Source organism: Coenobita brevimanus, chromosome 71 (assembly GCF_032717465.1).
Source record: "Coenobita brevimanus isolate Jiangsu-jjx chromosome 71, ASM3271746v2, whole genome shotgun sequence".
Classification (NCBI taxonomy): Eukaryota; Metazoa; Arthropoda; class Malacostraca; order Decapoda; family Coenobitidae; genus Coenobita; species Coenobita brevimanus.
Genome location: NC_137024.1, coordinates 51,088,943 through 51,112,551, shown reverse-complemented (window position 1 = coordinate 51,112,551; position 23,609 = coordinate 51,088,943). Strand labels below are relative to the sequence as shown.

The 23,609-nt window shown below is 40.9% G+C and overlaps 1 protein-coding gene across 1 annotated transcript in view; it reads right to left on the bottom strand.

Annotated features, from left to right (window-relative positions):
* Vps13 (vacuolar protein sorting 13C) overlaps nucleotides 1-23,609 on the bottom strand; it is a 1,164,731-nt gene that overhangs the window by 752,031 nt on the left and 389,091 nt on the right. The window contains exon 33 of the mRNA XM_080277871.1: nucleotides 3,446-3,549. Within this exon, the coding sequence (XP_080133997.1) occupies nucleotides 3,446-3,549 (104 nt within the window). The remainder of the gene's footprint in view (nucleotides 1-3,445; nucleotides 3,550-23,609) is intronic.

The window sequence follows — 23,609 nt, the reverse complement described above, 5'->3', positions numbered from 1 at the left end:
AAAAGTTTGAGAACTGCTGTCATAGCATTTTGAAAAAAGAAAGCCATTCAGCTGTCTCTGAAAGGAAGCAACAGAAGAGTTGTCTCTTGGACAACAGCAATCTATCATATAATCTAGGGGCTCTATACACAAGAGTAGGATCAGAGAAAGATGACTTGTAAATGGCTCCAGGCTCGTCAAGATGCAAGAAATCATCTTTACTACATAACATCACACCTGGGTGTGATGATGGGAGTTTTAACAATTCAGCAAGATACTTCGTTTCACCAAACTTAATAACCTTGAATGTAATAGGACACAATTTAAATTCAATTCTAGCCTTTACTGGTAACCAGTGTAGCCCAATTTGGAATGGGGTAGTCGAGGTTCTCAGGGGGAGACAAAAGATAAGCCGTGCTGCCCTGTTCAACACAAACTGAACTTTTGTTAGTGTACTATTTGGAAGACCAAACCACAGTGAATTACAATAATCGACACGAGACAAGACCACTGCATGGACCAATGTTAAGAGACAATGTCTATTCAGGAATTTTCTCACAGAGTACAGATTTCTGATATGCAAGTTACACCCTCTAACAACTTGATTAATATGTTCTTTGTAATTTAACTTTGAATTAAAATAAACACCCAGATTTTGAACAGAACTGACTGGAAAGCTGTGACACCCCAGTGTTCACAGCCTGGGTGTTAGCAGTGTCATCACCCCTTCTGTTTCCTGTGATGATGATGATCTCAGTTTTACCATCATTCAGCTAAAGTTTCCTCCTAGCCATCCAAATCTTAAAATCAGACATTAGAGATTCAAGCTTAGTCTTGGTATCGTTAATATCTGACATCTTAACACAGACCTGAGTGTCATCAGCATAAAAATGATAGGACACATCGTGAGCACCAAGTAAAGACAATAAACTACTCGTGTAGATTGTAAATAGAATTGAACCCAAAACTGATCCATGACGGACTCCGAACAGAAAGTGAGCAGAATCAAAGCAAGCATGATCAAAAACCACTCTCTGAGATCTGTTCGACAGATACGACTTAAGAAGCAAAAGAGCACTATCACAAACACCATAAAAATACAGATCATCCAACAATATCAAAACAATATCAAAATGCACTGTATCAAAAGCTGCAGACATCCAACAGAACTATACTCAGTTTTTTTTTATTGAGGAGAAGATGCACTTGACTGATTGGTGATGACTGGATGAATGAAAGATGTCCCAGTAACATTTACTAACCCAAATTACCCCCTTAAATGCATGTTGTCAATTAATAATGCTAATGAGTAGAGAGCTTATCAAGCAATGTTGAATTCAGCCTGTCATCACCAACCTGTCCAGTGCATCTTTGCCTCGATAAAAAAAAAAAAAAAAACTGAGTACGGGAGAGAGGACATCCCACTACAGGTGTTTGCCACCACGTCGCTATGAATCCTTGTTAGTGCAGTTTCAATTGAATGGTATTTTCTGTTTGCTGACTGAACAACAGGAACAACTCTGTTATGTTTCAGTAGTGGTAAAAGTTGATCAAGTATGGCCGGCTCAATAATCTTGGTTACGAAAGACAGGTTAGAGACAGGACAATAATATGTCATGCTCCAGACATCAAGGTCAGGTTTCTTGACTAGGGGCCTAAACAAAGCACGTTTCTCAGACTGCACAAAATTACTTTCCATGAAGCATCTATTTATTATGTTGCAGATACATTCTGCAGCGTGCTCGTACACATCAGATAGTTGTGACATGTTACACACATCGAGTGGGCAAAATGTTTTGTTAAGTTCTCCGATGTAACAGGTGACTTTGTTTACATCCAGTGGATGAAATGTTGCAAGCAAATGATCCCCAGTGCACTGTGATTGGAAGTCAACTGAGTACACTTCACTGGGAGAACTGTTGTGTAAATCATTTCTTATGTGAGATATCTTAGTTGCAAAAAATGAAGCGAAATCAGAAGCCAACTGGGCATCAGGCACAGAAGTTGGTTTAATAATTACATTCCTCCTACCAACCAAACTGTAACACTGCAAATCACAGTTATCTAAATATCTTTGCTGATGATGCAAAAACACAAAGGAGAATTACTAACACACGGACTCTTGTAAAGAGCTACAAGAAGAATTAAATAAACTTCATGAACGGAGTAATACATGGCAAATGGAATTCAATGTGGACAAGTGTCATGTAATTAAGTTTGGTAAAACTGGAAAAAGATCAGATTGGGATTGTAGGTTAGGAAGTAAAAACCCTACACATATCAGAATGAGAGAAAGACCTAGGAGTGATTATCAATAACAGACTATCTCTGGCTGGCCACATCAGAGAGAAGGTATGGAACATGTATACACTGCTTGCTAATAAAAGACTAGCATTCACATACATAAATAAAGACATGCTAAGGAAGATAATAACATCATTCATCAGACCAACTCTGGAGCATGCATCAGTAGTCTGGCATCCTCATCTCAAGAACACATAGATAAGATTGAAAAAGTTCAAAAGGCCATGACAAAATGGGTACCTTGCTTAAGGGATCTAAGTAATAAAGAAAGACTAGAAAAACTGAATCTGCCAACACTACAGGAGAGAAGGAAAAGAGGAGACATGATTATACTATAAGAATGCATCTCAAGGATAGAGAAAATGGACATAAATGAGCACATAACCTATGGGGAAGCATCAGCAAGAGGACACTGCAAAAAAAACTGCACAAAAAGAGAGGTGATAAAGACGTAAGGAAATTCAGTTTCCCAAATAGGGTAATTGATCAGTGGAATGCACTACCAAATGAAATAGTGTATGCCAAAACAATTCATAAATTTAAGGATACGTATGATAAAAGTGAGGTAAGAACAATTAGGTAAGGTAAGGTAAGAAACACATACACACACACACACACACACACACACACACACACACACACACACACAAAGGCATTATCTGTCATGATGCATTATCCAGCAGGGCCTTGGCTGAATTATGATGGATAAACAGGGGATTACTGTGATTATGTAGTCTTTTTAGTGGAGTTGAGTGTACATACAGTGTTAAGTTATGAATGAAAATATGCATACAAATTACATATTCAATTTTCAAACTCTGATTCTGTGACCCATGATCCCTTTCTCCCCCCCCCCCTCCTTTCTACAAGGCTTGGCAACATAACCCCTACAGATACTTATGCGCCAGCATGTCACCTCCAGTAACATGTGTTCCTAAAGGTAGTGTGACCCTAGAGGAGACCCTCCTCCACTGTGGTAGGTATCTTCCTCAGGAGAAGAGGTCAACTATACTCCCAACTCATTCCACTACTATAAGATTTCACAACATGGTCAGAGTGCATACTAGAGTGAAAAATAATACTGAAAAATAATATTATTGATAATACTTAGCTGTTATGGAGACTTATCATAAAAATTGGCTCCAGTACATGTTTCACTGACCTTGGGATGTAGTGCAGCAGGACGTGGGTCAATTACAGTGAAGTCTTTAAGACGGGATGTTATAATTGTATCTCCACCCGTCACCGTTGCACTGACAAACAACCCTGCATCAGAAACATATACAGAGTATTACCAAATGTCAAACACATCTTACAAATACTAAAAAAATTCTTAAATACAAGGTCTGTTCTGAAAGAATCCAACCTTAGGCTCTATAAAAATAAATAGCTAACTTGTTGAGACAGGATACTAATCCCCCTCAAAGTAGGCCCCTTCTGACTTGACCCATGTAGTCCAGCATTCTTTCCACTGCCTGAAACATTTTTCAAAGTTGATTTTCAGTAGCTCCTGCAGGTGCTTCATTGCATTTGTCATGATTTCTTCTCGTCTCAAACTGAGAACCCTTCAAAGAAGTTTTGAGCTTGGGGAATAACCAAAAGTTGCACAGCGCCATGTCTAGTGTGTAAGGAGCCTGCCTGACGTGCGGGATGTTGTGCTTGGCCAAAAAGTCCTGAATCAGTTGAGAAGAATGGGCAGGGGCACTGTCATGGTGCAGCTGCCAACTTGCTGCTTTACAAAGAGCAGCTTCCAACTTGCTGCTTTACAAAGGTCTGGTCTCTTCTGCTGAACTCTGTCACGGAGATGACGGATAACATCGAGGTAGTAATGTTTGCTGACAGTCTGAGCATCTGGTGCATATTTGTGATGCACAACACCATGGTAGTCGAAAACACTTGCCAACAAGCACTTCACTTTGCTGTAGACCTGCTGTGCTTTTTTTTGGCTGAGGCAACCCTGCATACTTCCACTGGGATGACTGAGCTTTGGTTTCTGGGTCAAAACCATACACCCAAGTCTCATCTCCAATGGTAACAGTCAGAGTCTGGATTGCGATTTGCACACTACAACATGTTCATCTGCAATGCTTGGTGTTCGTGTGAAAGCAGCTTTGGAACGAGCTTGGTAGCAACTCTTTGCATGCCCAAATCATCCGTTAAAATAATGTGCTGATCCATCACTGATTCATTAGCAATTTCTCTGGCAGTCATCTGACGATTTCCAAAGACCAAATCGCAGATTTTCTTCACACTTTTAGCACTCCTGCTTGCTGATAACCTCCCAGGACATGGAAAACTCTCGACTGACATTCAGCCATTTTTTAAGCGATTGTACCCAAAACTTGCTTGATCTTCCTGATAGCTGTTACTTAGGTATCACCTAGTTTTTGGCAAAATTTGATGCAGTAACGTTGTTCAACCTTTTTGGTTACCGTAATGAGCACGGGAATGCAATAAGTGTAAGGTGCAAAACCATGAACACAGGCTGACTGACAGCAACTGAGTCCCTCATGGTAGCTAACATTAACCACGCATGTGCACAAAGGTCCTGCTCTGCGCTGCACAAAACCCCACTTCTATCCTTCAACTGGTTGGCGAGAAAAAAAAGATGAGGTCGGATACTTTCGGAACAGACTTCGTAAAGTCATTCAAAATTTAAATCACTGATCATTCATACTAAGTTTTGTGAATATCTGAATGGTATGGATTGTAAGTAAATGCTGATAAACGTGATGGCTGATGGGAGAAAATGTAGCTCTCAGGGTTGTATTTTCAAATATATCCGTTATCATTTAGTCTCATGGTACTGTACTGTTAAACACAGATCTCAATCAAGGCTGGTATTTGAATGCCCTGGGTTGGTGGATCATTATGGGAATAACACTGGCACAATCTTTGCCTGCCAAAGTGTGCATCTTTCTTCAGGTCCTCATGGCATATTCATGGCTACTAGTTAAAAAAAAAAAAAAAATAGTTGGATATTATTTGCAGACTCAGTATGTGAGATGTTAAACCAGTGCAGTTTCCAAATAATACTGCATTACATCATAAACCAATGGGATTTATCCTAACAGGCTGGCCACCCCACCTGTGAACCCAGATTTTCCATTTTACAACAATTTAAATCCACTAAATACATACATACTGTTAGGGTAAGCATCAGAAACACACACAGGCATGGTTAGGTTAAAAGAAAATGATGAAAATGGCATGATAAGGAAAAAACACATACCATACAGAGACCTGAGATGGGCTTAAGGTAAGGGATTCTGAGGCTAGATAGGTGGAGAAATAGTAGTCTCCACTATTAACCCCACAAGTAGGGACTCATCTTTTCATCACTTAAAGCCATCACAGAACACTGACTTGGCACCATCATTGCCTGCAGAAACATGCTCAGGTGCATGATACCCAAGTTTTTACCAAAAGAATGTGCAATAACAGAAGGAGTGCCAATTTTCATCTATCAGTGATAACAGGAACCACAATAACAAAGGGATTGCAACAGATTGTAGCAGCTCCCCTTATTTTATTAATGAGACTGCCACAACAGACTCAGATTCATAAAGGAGTTGTAGGAAATGTTTCAGAAATCCTCTCACAGGTACTTCAACATTTCATCAACAAAAATTATTCCTCAAAACATTTTTTTTTTAGCCAATCACCCAAACTGCCAATGCACAGTCAACACTGAAGATTCATGAGAAATATAACACCTCATGCAAATGGCTGATGTTCGCGAATGTGTGATTCCTGGGGGTGGGGTGGGAGGGTAATATTCACAAAGATTGGTCAGACACTGTGAAATGCCTCAGTCCTTGGCAGCTACCCATCAATAATTTCTCATTTCATCAATTTAAACTTACCTATATCCCAGGTAGGTAACAATGAACCAACCACATAAGGCTTGTTTAAGATACCGTTATTCATTAAAAGTGAGAGATGTGCAGACAGAAATGAGTACAGACAAAAGCAGGTGACTAGCTAAGTAATTTATGTACCACAAAGGAGAGAGTCTCGCAAAACAATAAAAATAATAATAATAATGATAACACTGATGATGATCATGATCATGACAATACTGTAATAATGAGTAATATAATAATAATAATAATAATAATAATAATAATAATAATAATAATTACAGTACTCAGTTTACTACTTGTTCATATTCAACATCCACCAAGAAGGTCTATCTATCTATCTGCTGTCAGATGCCTTAATCCCATAAGGGGTGGCCACAAACTAATGCCTCCATGTTGCGCTGTACCTTGTCATTTCACTGCCCACCTCCCACCTCCCAATTCACACCCCATCTCTCAAATACCTCTCTACTCCAACTCTCCATCCCATCCTTAACCTCCCCCTCCCTCTTCTCTCCTCCACCTCACTCACACCCACTCTCCTCATCAGTTTCTCGCTCTCCATCCTCTCCACATGGCCAAACCACCTCAATGTAGTCCTCCTAATACTTTCTGTCACATCCATATCCACACTACAACTCTCTTTCACTTCCTCATATGTCAGTCTGCCTCTCCATCTAACTCCACACGCTCCTTTCAAATACCTCATTTCCACTGCTCTCACTCTCAACTTGTGTTCTTCCAACAAGATCCAAGCTTCACTTCCATATTTTAGAATTGTTATCACAATACTATCATGCAGTGGCTTTTTTACTTCCATGCTCACTTCCCTATTTCTTATCACTACTTTCAAAGAACCAGTAACCTTTCCTCTTTGTTCTACTCTTTCAAGCACTTCATCATCCAAACTTCCATCCTTACTCATCACACTACCCAAGTACGGTACTTAAATGCACCCACATTTTCCAGTTCCTAATCATCCAACTTTACTGTACATTCAGTGACTTCATTTCTCTCGAAAACCATAACTTTACTCTTCTCTACATTCACCTTTAGAGCCCATTTCTTACACACTCTCTCATACACGTTCACCATGACTTGCAGTTCCCCTTTGTCCTCACAACACAGTATCGTCTGCAAACAACAGTACAAGAAGCTTCCAAACGCAACCCACTCTCATTAGGGTCGCTCCAACATCCACTGCCCTACCTTGTATCTCTTTTATAACCCCATCTATATACAGATTGAACAATCATGGAGACATGACACATCTGTTTCAAACCAACATTCAGATAGAAAAATTAACTCAATTCACTGTCCACGTGCACTGCAGCCTTAACCCCTACACCGCGGGCTTGTTTACCAATGACTTGCGTGTGCCGCGGGTTTATTTGGGCTCCGACAGACTCTCAAAAAATATTTGCCAAAAATCAGTTATTAGTCCTAGAATAATAAAATTACATATGCTTATGGCACATACCTTCAGCTTTCTCCTGGAATGATTGTTGAGCCTTCGTCGGTTACCGTAGGACTTGTGGAGACCTCTGAAGTAGGGTAACGAAGTCTCCACTTTACACTTCCCGACAACCCGTAATATGATTACCACAGCCAGATACAAACACTATAAACACTATTCTACAATTTTCAAGTAGTTTGGGATCCATACTCAAAAAAAAAAAAACACTGTGAAAGCAATGGAAATTACGAGCGCGTCTGATCGTCTCACTGTCACTAGTTCGCTCTTGGTACTCTGTCATTTATTATTCATAAAACCCCTCACACTTTATATTTCTATTACTATATAACACTTATGTATATCTACAGTCTTTATCCATAAGTTTCCTTCAGTAGTATTAGTTTATTGTCACTGTAGGGATTCAATTTCTTTCAGTAAAATACGTAGCATTCACTTTCTCGTCCTGTATACTGGCATTGCGAGTGAATGTCACTTTCATCTTCACTTTCATAACTCATAGCATTCAGACATGCTAGAGTGAAACTTTCACTTTCATTACTCCTAGGGTATATACTCGTATTCTTATAATACTACTCATTTACATTTCTATTTACGTTCTCTATTTTATTTATGTTATTTACATTTCTATTTTATTTACACTGTGTTATGCACTGTCACTTGAAATAACTTATAAAACTATTTTCCATTGTTCACGTATATTTACATTCATTACTTTCACTTGCTGTTTACACATTATTTACAATTCCACTTGCACTGTTTTACTCAATAGAAAGATCGTAGTCACTCTTTTATCAATTGTCAGCCCTTTACCTCTTTCCACACGAGGTTTAGTAGGGGGTAAAGGTCACAGGGCCATTTGCATGGGGGTGAAAAAAGGCCTTGAAGTCAGCAAGAAGAAACAAACGTACCCTCACTTCGGAAGATGAGAGTAAACTGATAACGGAGGGCCAGCGTGGAGGCCTGCTTAGGGGTTATTCAGAGTTACCAATATTAGTTCTTGAAACAGCTAAGTCTAGCACTGATATGATTGGCAGGAAATCTAGACAATACATTATAAATTTGGTAGTTCCAGGTGAATGTAAATATCACTTAGGCTTCTCCCTTCCCTCCTTACATGTATATTTATTATGAAAATAGATTAGAGGCCTACTTAGGAGATATATATTCAGAGCTACCAATGTTAGATCTTGAAACAGCTTTGTCTAGCACTGATATGACTGGCAGGAAATCTAGACAATACATTATAAATTAGGTAGTTCCAGGTGAATGTAAATATCACTTAGGCTTCTCCCTTCCCTCCTTACATGTATATTTATTACGAAAATAGATTATACGGCATATTTCAAGGGGAAAAAAACAGCAAAAATTAGCGAACGAGTGCACGTGAGGTGTTGTCAGGTGATAATTAGCCAAATCCAGGTGTATGGCACTCTCACTTACCTTATTTCTTTCTTGTATATATTATTTGGTATAAGAATAGGACATAGGGCTTATTTCAATGGATGAAATCAGTGAAAAATTCCAGGGAAGATTTACTTAGCGTAGCACGGCCGTGCAGGCGAGAGGATAGGGTAATGGAGGGGGGGTAGGGAGGGGAGTCAAGAACGGGGAGAAATGGCTAAATTGTCAACAATGGATGGGAGTACAGATGAGATTAGGAGTGCTGACTAGTGTTGGACATTGGCAGTACTGATAGATGATACAAGCCCCCACTTGGAAGCCCGGGTGAATTCAAAATAACACAGAATCACAAAAGCGACGCCCCGCGGTATGATCCCTTGCTCCCAAGCGTCATGAAAGTGACGCCCCGCGGTTAAGGGGTTAACACCCTCATACACACACTTCATGGCATTCAACAACTTCCCATTTACTCCAGGTATTCATAGTATTTTCCACATTCCTTGTCTATCCACCCTGTCATATGCTTTGAATCCATGAAGGCTGCATACAACTTTTTTCCCTTCTCTAGAAACTTTTCCACAAGAAACCTAAGGATGAATATCTGATCTACACAACCTCCTAAAACCTCCCCGTTTTTCTCTAGGTAATTCCTTTGTCATTTCCCTAACTCTGTCAATGAGTATCCTATCATATACTTTCCCTATTATGCTAAGAAGACATGGCCCTAGGATTATGAAAACCCAAGAAGGTGTAGGGGAGAATAATTTTGCATTAAATCATTTATCTATCTATCTATCTATTGCCAGACGCCTCAATCCCGTTTGGGGTGGCCTCAAACAAATCGCCTCCGAGTCGCCCTGTCCCCCGCCATTTCACTGCCCTGCTCCCAACTCACCACCCCCCTCTCTCATATACCTCTCCACCCCATCCCTCCATCTCATCCTCAGCCTCCCCCTCCCTCTTCCCCCCTCCACCTCACTCACATACACTCTCTTCGTCAGTCTTTCACCCTCCATCCTCTCCACATGGCCAAACCACCTCAGTGTGTTCCTCATAACGCTCCCTATCACATCCACATCAACACCACAACGTTCCTTTATATCCTCATTCGTCAGCCTATCTCTCCATGTGACTCCAGAGGCTCCTCTTAAATAACTCATTTCCACTGCTCTCACTCTTGACTTGTGTCCTTCCAACAACGTCCAAGCTTCACTTCCGTACGTCAGAGTTGGTATCACAATACTGTCATGTAGTAACTTTTTCACTTCCATGCTCACTTCCCTGTTTCTTATCACTGCTTTCAAAGAACCAGCAACCTTTCTTCCCTGCTGTACCCTTTCAAGCACTTCACCCTCCAAACCTCCATCCTTACTCATCACACTACCCAAGTACTTAAACGTACTCACATTTTCCAATTCCTCACCATCCAACCTCGCTGTACATTCACTGACTTCACCTCTCTCAAAGACCATCACTTTACTCTTCCCTACATTCACCTTCAGATTCCGTTTCTTACACACTCTCCCAAACTCATCCACCAAGCCTTGCATCTCCCCTTCGTCTTCACTCAACAACACAGTATCATCTGCAAACAACAGTACAGGGAGTTTCCAAACACTACCCTCTCTCACCAGGGCCACTCCAATATCCACTGCCCTACCTTGTACCTCTTTTATTACCCCATCCATGTACAGATTGAACAACCATGGAGACATGACACATCCCTGTTTCAAACCAACTTTCAAAGAGAAAAATTCACTTAGTTCACCATCCACACGCACTGCAGCCTTCGCACCATCGTACATACTCTTCACAGCATTCAACAACTTCCCATCTACTCCATATATTCTTAACACTTTCAACAATCCTTGTCTATCCACCCTGTCATATTCATTCATTCATTCATTGCCAGACGCCATGTATCCCAAACGGGGTGGCCAACGGCTTAGAGTTAATTGTTTTACAGGGAGGGGCACTCATCCTCCACCAACCCCACTTGACACGTAGGGATGCTTTCTCCAAATCCATGAAAGCCGCATACAACTTCTTTCCCTTGTCTAGAAACTTTTCCACTAAAGACATGAAATATATAAATGGAAATATATAAAATGGAAATACCTCTGCATGAATATACAAATCTTTCATCGCTGCCTTGTGTTCACTAGGAGATCAGCTGACTTTGTTTACAATTTACCCATGCACCTGGTGTGGTGCAATCACTCCATGCTCCATGTGTGTGCATATCTAACCCAGAAAATGCTTAGTTTACCATTTGTATATGATGTATTTATAATAATGCCAAAAAGATTAGGGGTCAGAGACAGCTTGCATATCTCATGGCCACAGTTTTATTAAATACAGTGATCCATTGGTTATTGCACATAATTGGTACTGAGCCTTGTGCATGATAACAAAGTTGCGCGATAACAAATAAAAGAACTTAAAAGATTTATCCTAGCTGGTACCAGGAACACATTCATAAACTCAAATGTTCCTTTTTACGATACTTTATACCAACTAAATACATACATACTATTATGGTATCAGAAACACACACAGGCCTGATTGGGATAACTGGAAGTGATGAAAGGTAACAATAAGGAAGAAACAAACTATATAGACACCTGAGATGGGCTTGAGGTAAGGGGTTCTGAGGCTAGGAGGTGGAGAGATAGTGGTCTCCACCGCCTGGCATTAACTCCTCGAGTATGGATTCATCTTTGCATCCCTCAAAGTCATCTGAAACCACAGATATAGGCGTACCCCAATATCTGAAGGGTATGAGTCCCTATGACAATCATCCAATATCAATTTTGTCAGACTCTGAAGTAATTTTCCCCATCTGTTTCTTAAGAAATAGTGAAAATGCATTCCAGCTCCCACCCCAAACTCACAAGTATGTGAAGTAATCTACCAACTAAGGACATAAAATACAACTATTAATGTTTATACCACGTACAATGGTTGTTTAAAGGATTTAATTACAGTATTCTAGAAGTACAGCAATCCCTTTAAGACTCAGATGCCCAAGACCCGGACATCCCAAGTCCCGGACATTTTGGGCTTGGGTCACACACACACACACACACACACACACACACACACACACACACACACACACACACAAAAGCCGATATGTGTTCATCCCTACTCTAAATTTGCCGCAAAGTTATGAACAGCTGTGTTTTGGTGTGTAGCTCTGGTGACAATCCACTACAGCGCCCCTACAACCTCCCCATTTCCCGCATACCTACCGTCGTGACTGCACGCTCTTCACCATGGCTACCCATATGCTCACTTTTGTGAATAAACAGTGAATAAACTGCAATGCCTCACCACTAGACCACATGGGAATTTACAGTGTTGTGCAGTGTTAAGAAATTAGAATTCAGAGTGCAAAGGATTAAGTGTAGAATGCAACACTGGCATGTTGCAGCTGGCATGGAGCAAGTAAGAACAGAATGTGCAGTGTTAAACAATTATAATTCACAGCGCAAAGGATTAAGTGCAGCAAAACAATGGATTACTGTACGTTCTTCAAGTGCACCTTCATCACTGTCAGAGCCTGAGAGGAGGCGGGCTAATCTTCATGACGGCCAAGGACGTGTCGTAAGTCTTCTGAACACTGCTAAATATTTTCCTTACTCACTTCTAATTTCTCATTTCCTGGTTCCTTGTCATTTATATTATGGTTCTGTTCCTTGTTTGTGTGAACAGGGTCTTAAATAGGTGCTGTGCATGCCTGGTAGGGAGTTATTTAGGTGGCTTTCAAAGTTAGGTTGGGCATTTTTCCCAAGTCCCGGACGTTGCTTGGGCTCTATTACATTGGATCTTGGAAGGATTACTGTACAGTAAAGTCCTCTCATTCGCCATCTGGTCTTACAGCATTTCTGGTCTTTAAGCGGTTTTCATAAATAGTCCCATTACAAAAGTTCTCTGCTGTTCCAGCACATATACTGAGCCGATCTGCACCTGTAACGGAGTCGCCAGCTCGTTGCTAGTACCCGTGCATCCATAGTTGTCAGACTGACACTGTTGGAGCTAGATCTAGTGCTTTTCATAATTTACCAATTTTCATTATAATGATGCACCAGTAAATATTAGATTTTCTTCTATATCTAGTTCATTTTGAAGTCCACTTTAACACAAAAATTTGAACACTTCACCTATAGTTGAGCTTTGGGTTTTTGAAGATTTCTACTTGTCGACACTGCATGCGCAGTCGGCCATCATGACCTGTGAGTGCCAACGGGACCTTTCGAAAGTTTGGGAACTTTGTTGTGCTATTTTATGGTGTACATATGTAAATACACCTAGGTTAAGGTGCGTTCATGTGTATTGTATCACTGAATACAGTCATGGTCATAAATAATCACCTATCCTCCGGTACCCCATGCCTCAGGCAGGCTCCTTTAAGTGTGGCGTCACAGTGGAGTAAGAGGGGCTGAGAGGGAGGGGCCAGAGAGAGAGAAAAATGGGTGGGGGGCCAAGTGATGGCGATAGGGTGGAGTGAGGGAGGCGATGGAGGTAGGTAGGGGAGGGAGAATGAAATGCGAAATGGTGGTCGCATCACGGTATTTGTCAATTTTCTATAATTCTGGGCATGATATAAGGGAGTTAATATTCTGTAGATAATAAAGGAGCCAGCCTGAGGCACGGGGTACTGGAGTTTAGGTGACTATTTATGACCACAACAGTAGTGTACATTATATTTAAGTTGCTTATTAAATATTTAGTGCTTAGGGTTGACCAATAATACTTGCCAGACACTGTGACTGTATTAGGGTGACGACCAAGTTTGCTAGAAACTTTCTGGCAGGTTTTCCCAGTCATTTGGCTGTTTCTGCTCTTTCAGCACCTGCCTGGTCCCAAAGATGCCAAATGAGAGGACTTTTACCGTACCGTGGTTGTGTTCGTACAGTAACCAGTTTAGGCAGGCGTTTGTTAACCTCAGGGTACCATGCAAACCAGTATGCAGCCAGTCCTGTGTACAGAAGGATATGTTTTTCCACCATAAAACCTCATGCTGACAGACAACGACTTTATCCGTCTCTCTCTTCTCTCCCCCACTCTATTTTTCTCCCACTTTTCCTCTTCCTCTTTTCCTAATCCCTTTCCTCTTCCTTTACTTCAATCCCTTTCTTAATCATTTTTGTGTCATATCTAAAGGTTATAAGAGAAAACAATAAATGAAAATTCGATAAAAGAGAAAGCACACAAGGAATATGTCTCCACTGCCACCTTATCATTTGTCCAGACAATGTTTACTGCCACCTTATCATTTGTCCAGACAATGTTTACATGAGCCATTACAGGCAACTTTGGCTTCTGTGTGGCTATCAGAAGGGATACTGTATGTACTTTTACTCTCTCTCTCTCTCCAGTTACTATTATTCCTCTCATATATTTATTTTCATGTCACAGCTTTAAAAAAAAAAAAAAGGTCAGCAAAAGAGGAAGTACACAAAAAACTTGTGTCCCTTGCTGTCCTATCATTTGCCATGACAATGTTTACCCAATGCCCATGCAGGTGATTATAGCCTCTGTGCAGCTATCAGAAGAGATGCGTACTTTTGCGCTCTCTCTCTCTCTCTCTCTTTCTTCCTGCTCCTGTTACTTCTATCCCTCTCTCTCATTTTATTTTCAAGTCACATCCAAAGGTTATAAAACAAAACTATAAGAGAAAATTCAGTAAAGAGGAAATGCACAAGAAAATTGCATCCCTCATCCACTTGCTGAGAGATGTTTACCAACGCTCAGGCAGGTGATTCTGGCCTTTATCTGACTGGCAAAAGAATGTTTTTTTTTTCTTTCTCTCTCTCTCTCTCTCTCCCCCCTCTTACTTCTATCTCTCTCTCTTTATCATTTTCAAGTCACATTCAAAGGTTATAAAAGAAAACAAAAGGAAATTGAGTAAAAGCAGAAGTACACAAGGGTTACCGTAGTTCTGGTCTTTCTCATCCTGTTACATCTATTCATTTTCGATACACATCCAAGAGTTATAAAAGAAAACAATAAAAAAAAATTCAGAAAAAGATAAAGTACACAAGAAATTTGCATTCCTCACTGTCTTATCATTTGCCAAGGCAATGATTATACAAAGGCCACACAGGTGATTATGGCCTCCGTGCGACTGTCAAAAGGAATACTGTATGCACTTTGTTCTCTCTCTCTTTCTCTCTCCCTCTCTCTCTCTTTCAGTGCAGCACAAGGATGCAAACAGAATTAAATTTCTGCATAAATATGTGCCCATCAGGATTTTTTCAGAAGATTAATGGTGATAATTATGATGATGATGGAAGAAGAATCCTTGCATGATGATTCCGTGCATAAAGAAAAATACAATGTTTCTTTTTGCAATTTTAAGAAATACATTAACTGAATCACATGCATTTCAAACTGCCAATGGTTGGACTGTCAGATGAGTGAAGCAAAGTGAAGCACAACATGATGATTTTTCATGATATGTCCCCTATTCTGCAGCATCAAAAGGGTGGATGATCATTTTCAATGTCGATTATCAGGGTACGCCTGTATTGCACTATCACTGTCAGCATAAACCAGCTTGGGTGAAGGATAATGTTCTTTTCACTGAAAAATGTACAATAATGGCTGGAGTGCAGATTGTCATCTTGCAGTGATAATGAAAACTGCTATAACTAAGTGTGTGATAACCAAGAGATCAGTGTAGTCAGGTCTCAGTATGTGTCAGTTTGGCATGCGATTAAAACAGAACAATGAACTAACAAATTAAATCCAGTATTTCGATAACTATGACAAAATTTGCTTAAAGGGCAATTGTGATGGCTGCTGATGACAATCACGTACAGACACAGTAACATATGCAAGCTGACAGCCACGCTCTCCCTTGACCTCACCACTACACTCTCCCAAAGCCAGTGTCTGTTTTCCTCACCCTCACCACTTCACTCTCCCCATCTCTTCTCACCTCCTCCTGAGAACCTGGTGTGATTGTCGAGACCCTCTACCTGTCCGTTAGCCTTGGGGGACATTCTTGGTGATGATTCACACCAGCCTAGGACACTCTTCAGGGGGGTGGCACAGGTGTTTTGTAAGATTTAATGTCCCCACTGAACCCATCTCATATCAAACTTGGTATATGTACTTCATTGTGCAATGAGCCTTCACTTGAGGTAACCCCATCACATACAAGGGTGACTGTACAATAAACTCTCTCTTACCTATTGCTGCAAAACCTAGCATTCGTTAATATCAATCTCAGCAAATGGGAGCCAAGTTTTTTAAAATTCATGGGAAATTTTTCGATACTGGGAAAAAGAAAAGTATTTATACAAAGGATCAGCATGCTAGGATTTCCCTATATCATCATTCTTATTCATCAGTGTAAATCACAGTGCGCCCATACTGTATCATTTGTCATCGTATTGTTTATAAAGGCTTACACTTGCTTGCAAGCTTCAGCCTTGGTCAGCTAATGGTGGCTCTCCACATTGCTCAATCTCTGCCAGCCACCTTATTCAGTCCCATATCCCTAAAGTCACATACATTATGACCTCGCCTCAGGTCTTTTTGGTCTGGGTCTCACAACTCAGCACCCAACATTCACACTTCTCACCTTCCACATGTAACTGACATCCTATATACCCTCAACATGCCCAAACCATCTCAAACTACCCCTCCTCATCACAACACCAATACATTCAAGTCCCATCCTGCCTCTCCATTCAATAATTGCAATTCTAGCCCCCACAGGTCTCATCCTCATGGACACACTACACATCCATCCAATCATTACCATTTCTTTCAGTCTGAGCCAAAAACTCTGGACCTGTTTTACTTAGTCTGTATTTCCTACTATCTATGATCTCCAGTCTTTCAAATACAGTGTATACAAGCATCCCTATGTGAACTGACCTTGAATTTAGCTCTCTGTTATCTTGTTTTTATTTTTTCTTGGAGGGAAAAATCTTTGGGACTCCTCATCTTTCATTCCTTTATCTTTATACTGTATATATATAAATATTATATACATAAATATTATATTGGGCCCCGCGTGCAAGAGTATACCGATGCACCACTTTTTAAAAGTGGCAGAAAATGCATTAAAAATTTTTACAACTCTGAAGAACGATACCGCAAAAACTATTATACCATTGGCAATGGCGTTTACATCATTTTAAAGCTGACTGTCACTACTTTATCCAGAAACTTTTCAGTAAAGGTGCTATTGTTTTTACCCCCCCCCCCAAAAAAAAAAAAAAAATTGACATAGTATACAATGATGCTACTTATATGCATAAACTAGTACCACAGGCCAATAGCTAGTGAGTTCCTTTATGTTGTAGGATGAAGTTGAATGTCTGTAGAGTGGCTGGTTATGAATTTGCCTGGTTATTGTTATAAAAAGTAAGTTTTATAAATTTTTCAAAAAAATTATCAATACGCAGCATTTTTATTTTCACCTGGTCATCGTTGTTCTGAGGTTTTATGTGAACAATTGATGCTTTACATCTATTAAAAGCAATAACAAACAAAATAACATCACCAATACTACGAACAATGATATTTTACATTAATAATCTTATTAATGAATACAGTGGTTATGCTTGATAAAGGGTGGTAATGTAAACCCAATGTTATTTCTATGGCTTTTTGCCCTTATGTCTTGGGTCATACATCACATCCACCAACTCCACATGAAAGTACACACTCTGAGGGACTGTGTGATAGCATTATCTCAATTTTCGACAAGGTGGTGCATGGGTAGGTGGTGGTGACCATCATCCACTCACTTGATGTAGTGCTGCCTACTTCTTCCTTAGCCTTTATCATTTTTTTTTTCTGTGCCTGCCCTCCTCTCTTCCTATTTCTCCCATCTTTCCTGTCACTTCTTATTGCTTTTCTTCCCTTTACAGGTGGCTTTACATTGAGTGTCAAGCCAAATGGTTTCCTTAAACCAAGAAACCATTTACAACACTGGGTGGTAACCATATAACCAATTCCTACATGTCAACAAGTGGGTTGGTGGAGGGTTAGTGCCCCTCCCTGTAAAACAAATAACTCAAAGTCAATGGCCACCCCTTTCGGGATTATGGCATCTGGCAATAGACAGATAGATAGATAGATGGTGCATGGGTATACTCCTGCACGCGGGACCTCATATATATATATATACATATATATACTGTATACACTAATCCCTCCACTATCAGATGTAACAGAGCCAAAGGCATGTCCGGAAAGTGGGTCTGTCCGGATAGTGGGCCCTTGCCTCAGAAACCATCTACATAACTCAGAAAACCACCTACAGTGGAATTTCAAAGTTCAACGGGCATAGGTGCCTAAAAATCACCGTGAAATTCAAATAATCGAAATTTAAACTGAACTTCTCATGGGAAAAATTAGTTTGAGTCCGGGGCCTCCAAACCTAACTACGTAAAATCATGATTTTTTGCCCACACCCCCTGTAAACTTTATGTACTATAAATGTGGTTAAGTAACTGTAGTTCTGCATTGTATTGCCATACTGTCTGCAAGTGTATATTGCCTTGTCAGCAAGTGTATACTTGGTGTATTTCTGCCCTTTCCTGTACTGCCATTTCTCCTTTGGCTGCGTTCACGTTTCGACGGGGAATTATCTGACAGCGAAATGACTTGACGGTGAATTGTCTCGGAACCATATCTTCGTATGCTTCACATGTGAATAAACGATGTTGATTTTCATTCTCTTCTTGACACATGTCACATTTCAGGTCAGGCTCATGCTTTTTCTTATAATTTTCTTTCACTTCTAACATTTTGGTTCGAATAAAAATTATTATCTTTGCTTGTTTTGGTTGAAGTCTGGCCCTGAGAGCATCGAAAAACGTGATTTTGCATCGAAAAGTGAGATAGGTGGACCACTCCAAAACGCATCGAAATTCGAATCGTTGAATTCTGAACTGTCAAAATTCAAAATTCCACTGTACATAACTCTCTACTGGACATGCACAGCACCTATTTAAGACCCTATTCACATAAACAAGGGACAGAAAGTATGAAATAAATGAAAAGAAACCAGAGAATGAGAAATTAGAAGTGAGTATGGAAAATATTTAGCAGTGTACAGGGTACTTACAACACGTCCGTGGCCGTTCGTGATGAAGGTTAACTCACCTCCTCTGAGGCTCTGGCTGTGGTGAAAATGCTCTTGAAGCATATACAGTAATTCAGTACTGAGCTGCACTTAATTCTTTGCACTATGAGTTATAATTGTTTAACACTGCATATTCTGTTCTTGACTGCACCACACCAGTTTCAAATGCCAGTTTCAACTGCCAGTTTACACTCTGTACTTAATCTTTGCACTCTGAATTCTAATTTCATGGTTGATATTTTTGAACCTATTTTTTATAATAGTCAGATTTTTGTTGTTGGTATTAGTGAGTTATTTACAGGTGTTTGGCTTAGGTTAGTTTCCATCGCAGCTTTTAGGCCATTTAGATTGGCTTTAAACTTGTTTTTGGGCTGATTAGTGTGGGTTTTGGACTTGGTTGGGGGGAAGACCCAAGGCTGAAAAATGCATACCTATACTTTACAAGATAAATCTACTCTGATATACGATACCTCACCTAGCAATGGGTTTCTACCTAACCAATTGTATCATTAAACTGGAGTATACCTGTACATTTATATATACATATATATATATATATATATATATATATATATATATATACAATGCTCGTCAGAAGTATTGAGCACCTATGGCAGGGCGCGCAATACTCATGGCTAAAAAAAGAATCATCCGTTTTTGGTACTAAAAATTGAGCCAGATGTTTGCGATGCTAGCATGACGTCACGGTAGCCTGAGGCCTTACTACACGCTGGTTGGCTCCCGCCTCAGTTGCCTAAGGGCTCCCTGAGAGAGAGGAACTCCGCCACATCTCCCTCTCTTATTGAGCCATTTTTTATGGAGTGTCCCGCAGTGTTTTGGCTTTCGCCACTTTGTCATGGCCCCTACCCGTGAACTTTTGGGTGAAATCACATCACAGATCATTGCTCTAAAGGAGGCAGGCCACCAAACGAAGGAAATTAGTGAATTGGTTGGCGTGGCTCAATCGACACTGTGTCGGTGGTGCACCTGTTTTCGAGTGGAAAACAGTGGTGACGTTCCCACAAAGAAACCGCGGTCTGGTAGGCCCAGGAAAACTTCCCCAAGGTCTGTTAATGTTTTAAAACATGCAGTGGAGTCTAATCCTCGTGTGAGTGCAAGGAAAATAAAGGAGAGCAACCCGGAAGTGTTCGGTGAGGTTTCTGTGCGCACAGTGTCTCAAAGGGTCAATGAACTTGGTTACACAAGTCACAGGCCTGTGAGAAAGCCTCTTCTCTCTAGCAACCAGCGACTTCGTAGGCTTGCCTTTGCTGACAAATACCTTAACTAGGGTGAGGAGCAATGGTTGTCAGTGTTGTGGTCTGATGAGGCAACGTTTAGTGTTACCTGTAACCGAGGAGCACATGTGTACCAGTGCAAAGGTAGTGACCAGCTTGACCCACGTTATGCGGAAAGCACAGTTAAACACCCTGATTCACTCATAGTATGGGGTTGTTTTTCTGGTAAAGGTTTGGGGAAGCTAGTTGTGCTTCCCAAGAACTGCAGAGTGAATCAGGACGTTTATCTAGAGCTTCTATGTGATCATTTACCAGAGTCCTTCGAGCTCACAGGTGCACGAGTGTTTCAGCAGGATGGTGCACCTGATCATAAGGCCAAATCGGCCACCAACTGGCTTCGTGATTCCGAGGTATCATTCATGAAAGACTGGCCAGGCAATAGCCCAGACCTCAACCCGATAGAAAACCTCTGGTATCTCGTAAAGAAGAATCTCCAAGGGAAGGATGTGAGCTCTCTGCCTAAGCTGGAAGCCGTCATTCGTGCCTCCAGGGACAAAATACCCCTCCGGCACCTCAGGAACCTCGTCCTTTCACTTCCAAGATGTCTCAGGTCCGTGAAGAAGCATAAAGGATACCCTATGAAGCACTAAAGGTAAATAAAATGCATTATTTATGTTTTTTCAATGTTTAAAGGTTTATTTCGTAGGAGGGATGCAGGGCGCTCGATACTTCTGACGAGCACTGTATATATATATATATATATATATATATATATATATATATATATATATACAGTAAACCCTCACTTTATCGCAGGGTTATGTTCCAAAGGCACCCGCGATAAGCAAAAATCCGCGATGTATCGACGCTACCCCTAAAATGGCTATTTATTGTCTATTAATAAGAAAAACCAGTACGGGTACTCACTGATGATGAATGAGACAAATTGAAGATGATGATGATCATGAAGTTCAGTACAAGGTGTATATTAGTTGTGCAGCTCTTGAGAGGGCGCCTATGACGACATTTCTGCGGGCGGTGAGCAAAACTAAGTGTGGGAGGTCGGTCTACCACGCACCACACAGTTAGTTTGAATCCGATGGTCGAACCATGCGTGACTCGCAAATCATTATTTGTGACTTATTTTTCTGCCTTCCAGTGATTTTTTTTTTTTTTTTTTTTAATGCGAGGAAGAAGGAACCAAAGGCCATGAGCCCGCAGTAACAGTTCCCTCCAAGAGAAAAACAAAATACAATAGAGAGCCAAATTCAAGATCTGATCATTTTGAGATGCCTGGACACTGCGTTTGAAAGACTGGAGATCATAGGCAGCAGGAAATACAGACAGAGGGAGACAGTTCCAGAGCTGACCTGTTGCATAAATGAAAGACTGGGAGTAACGGTTAACTCTTGCATTAGAGAGTTGGACAGAAAAGGGATGAGAGTTTGCTGCCAGACGGGTGCTATGCGCCCGTCGTAGAGGTGGAGGAATGCAAGCAGACAGCTCAGAGGAGCAGTGACCATTAAAGTAGCGACAGAAAAGAGATAAAGATGCAACAGTGCGGCGAAGGGACAGAGGTTGAAGGGAGTCAGTAAGAGGAGGAGAGTTAATGAGACGAAAAGCCTTTGACTCCACCCTATTGAGAAGAGCTGTATGTGGGGAGCCTCCCCACACATGAGAGTTGTACTCCACACAGGGGCGGATAAAACCCCTGTATAGAGTCAACAATTGTGCAGGGGTAAAGAAAGAGCGGAGTCGGCTTAGCACACCCAATCTCTTGGAAGCAGATTTTACAAGAGATGTAATATGATCTTTCCAAGATAAGTCCCGAGTAAATGAAACCCTAAGCATGTTCAAGGATGATGCAGGATTAAGCTGAATATTATTAAACATTAGTGGGTATACCTGTGGAAGATTTTGTTGGGTTGATAGGTGTAAGAACTGAGTCTTAGATGCATTAAAGACAACCATATTATTTTTACCCCAGTCAGAGATACGAGCCAAGTCAGACATTAGGTGTGCCATAGCCTCATCCCTTGTTTGTTGAAGTAACTGTTGAGATGGGCGTTGCGGGAACCGAATGGAAAGGTGAAGGGTGGAGTCATCAGCGTATGAGTGGACAGGGTTAGACGTACAGCTTAGAAGATCATTGATGAATAAAAGGAAGAGAGTTGGTGATAGGACAGAGCCCTGAGGAACACCACTGTTGATAGATCTAGGAGAAGAACGATGGCCGTCTACAACAGCGGCTATAGAACGACCAGAAAGGAAGCTAGCGATGAAGGCACAGATAGAAGGATAGAAACCATAGGAGGGCAGTTTGGAAATTAAAGATTTATGCCAGACTCGATCGAAAGCCTTTGAGATGTCAAGTGCAATGGCAAAGCTTTCGCCAAAGTCCCGAAAGGAGGATGACCAGGAGTCTGAAAGGTAGGTGAGAACATTGCCAGTGGAGCGTCCCTGACGGAACCCATACTGACGATCGGAAAGAAGGTTGTGATAGGAAAGATGCCTTAAAATTTTTCTATTAAGAATAGACTCGAAAACTTTTGAAATACAGGACGTTAAAGCAATTGGACGATAGTTGGAGGATTGGGAGTGGTCACCCTTCTTTGGGACTGGCTGAATGAGAGCAAACTTCCAGCAAGAAGGAAAGGTACAAGTTGACAGACAAAGGCGAAAGAGTTTGCCTAGGCAGGGTGTAAGCACAGAAGCACAGTTCTTGAGAACAACAGGAGGGACCCCATCAGGCCCATATGCCTTGTTAGTACTGAGGCCAGTGATGGCAGAAAATACATCAACTGAAGAAATTTTAATGTCAGCCATGAGGAAGTCAGAGGGGGGAAGTGATGGAGGAACAGCACCGGAATCATCTAAGGTGGAATTGGAGGAGAAAGTCTGTGCGAAGAGATCTGCTTTATCAGTAGAATAAATAGCTACAGAACCATCATAGAAAAGATGAGGGAAGGATGATGAGGTAAAGTTGTTAGAAAGATTTTTGGCAAGGTGCCAGAAGGAGCGGGAAGAATTCGAGTTGGAGAGTTGAGAGCATTTAGTATGGATGAAATTATTTTTAGTAGAGTGAAGAACAGACTTAGCACGATTCCGGGCAGAAACGTAAAGATGATGTGATTCAGGGGTGGGTTGGCTCCGGTACCTTTTGTAGGCCTTCTCCTTGTTGCGGACAGCATTAGAACAAGCGTGATTAAACCAAGGCTTTCTTGCGTTAGTCA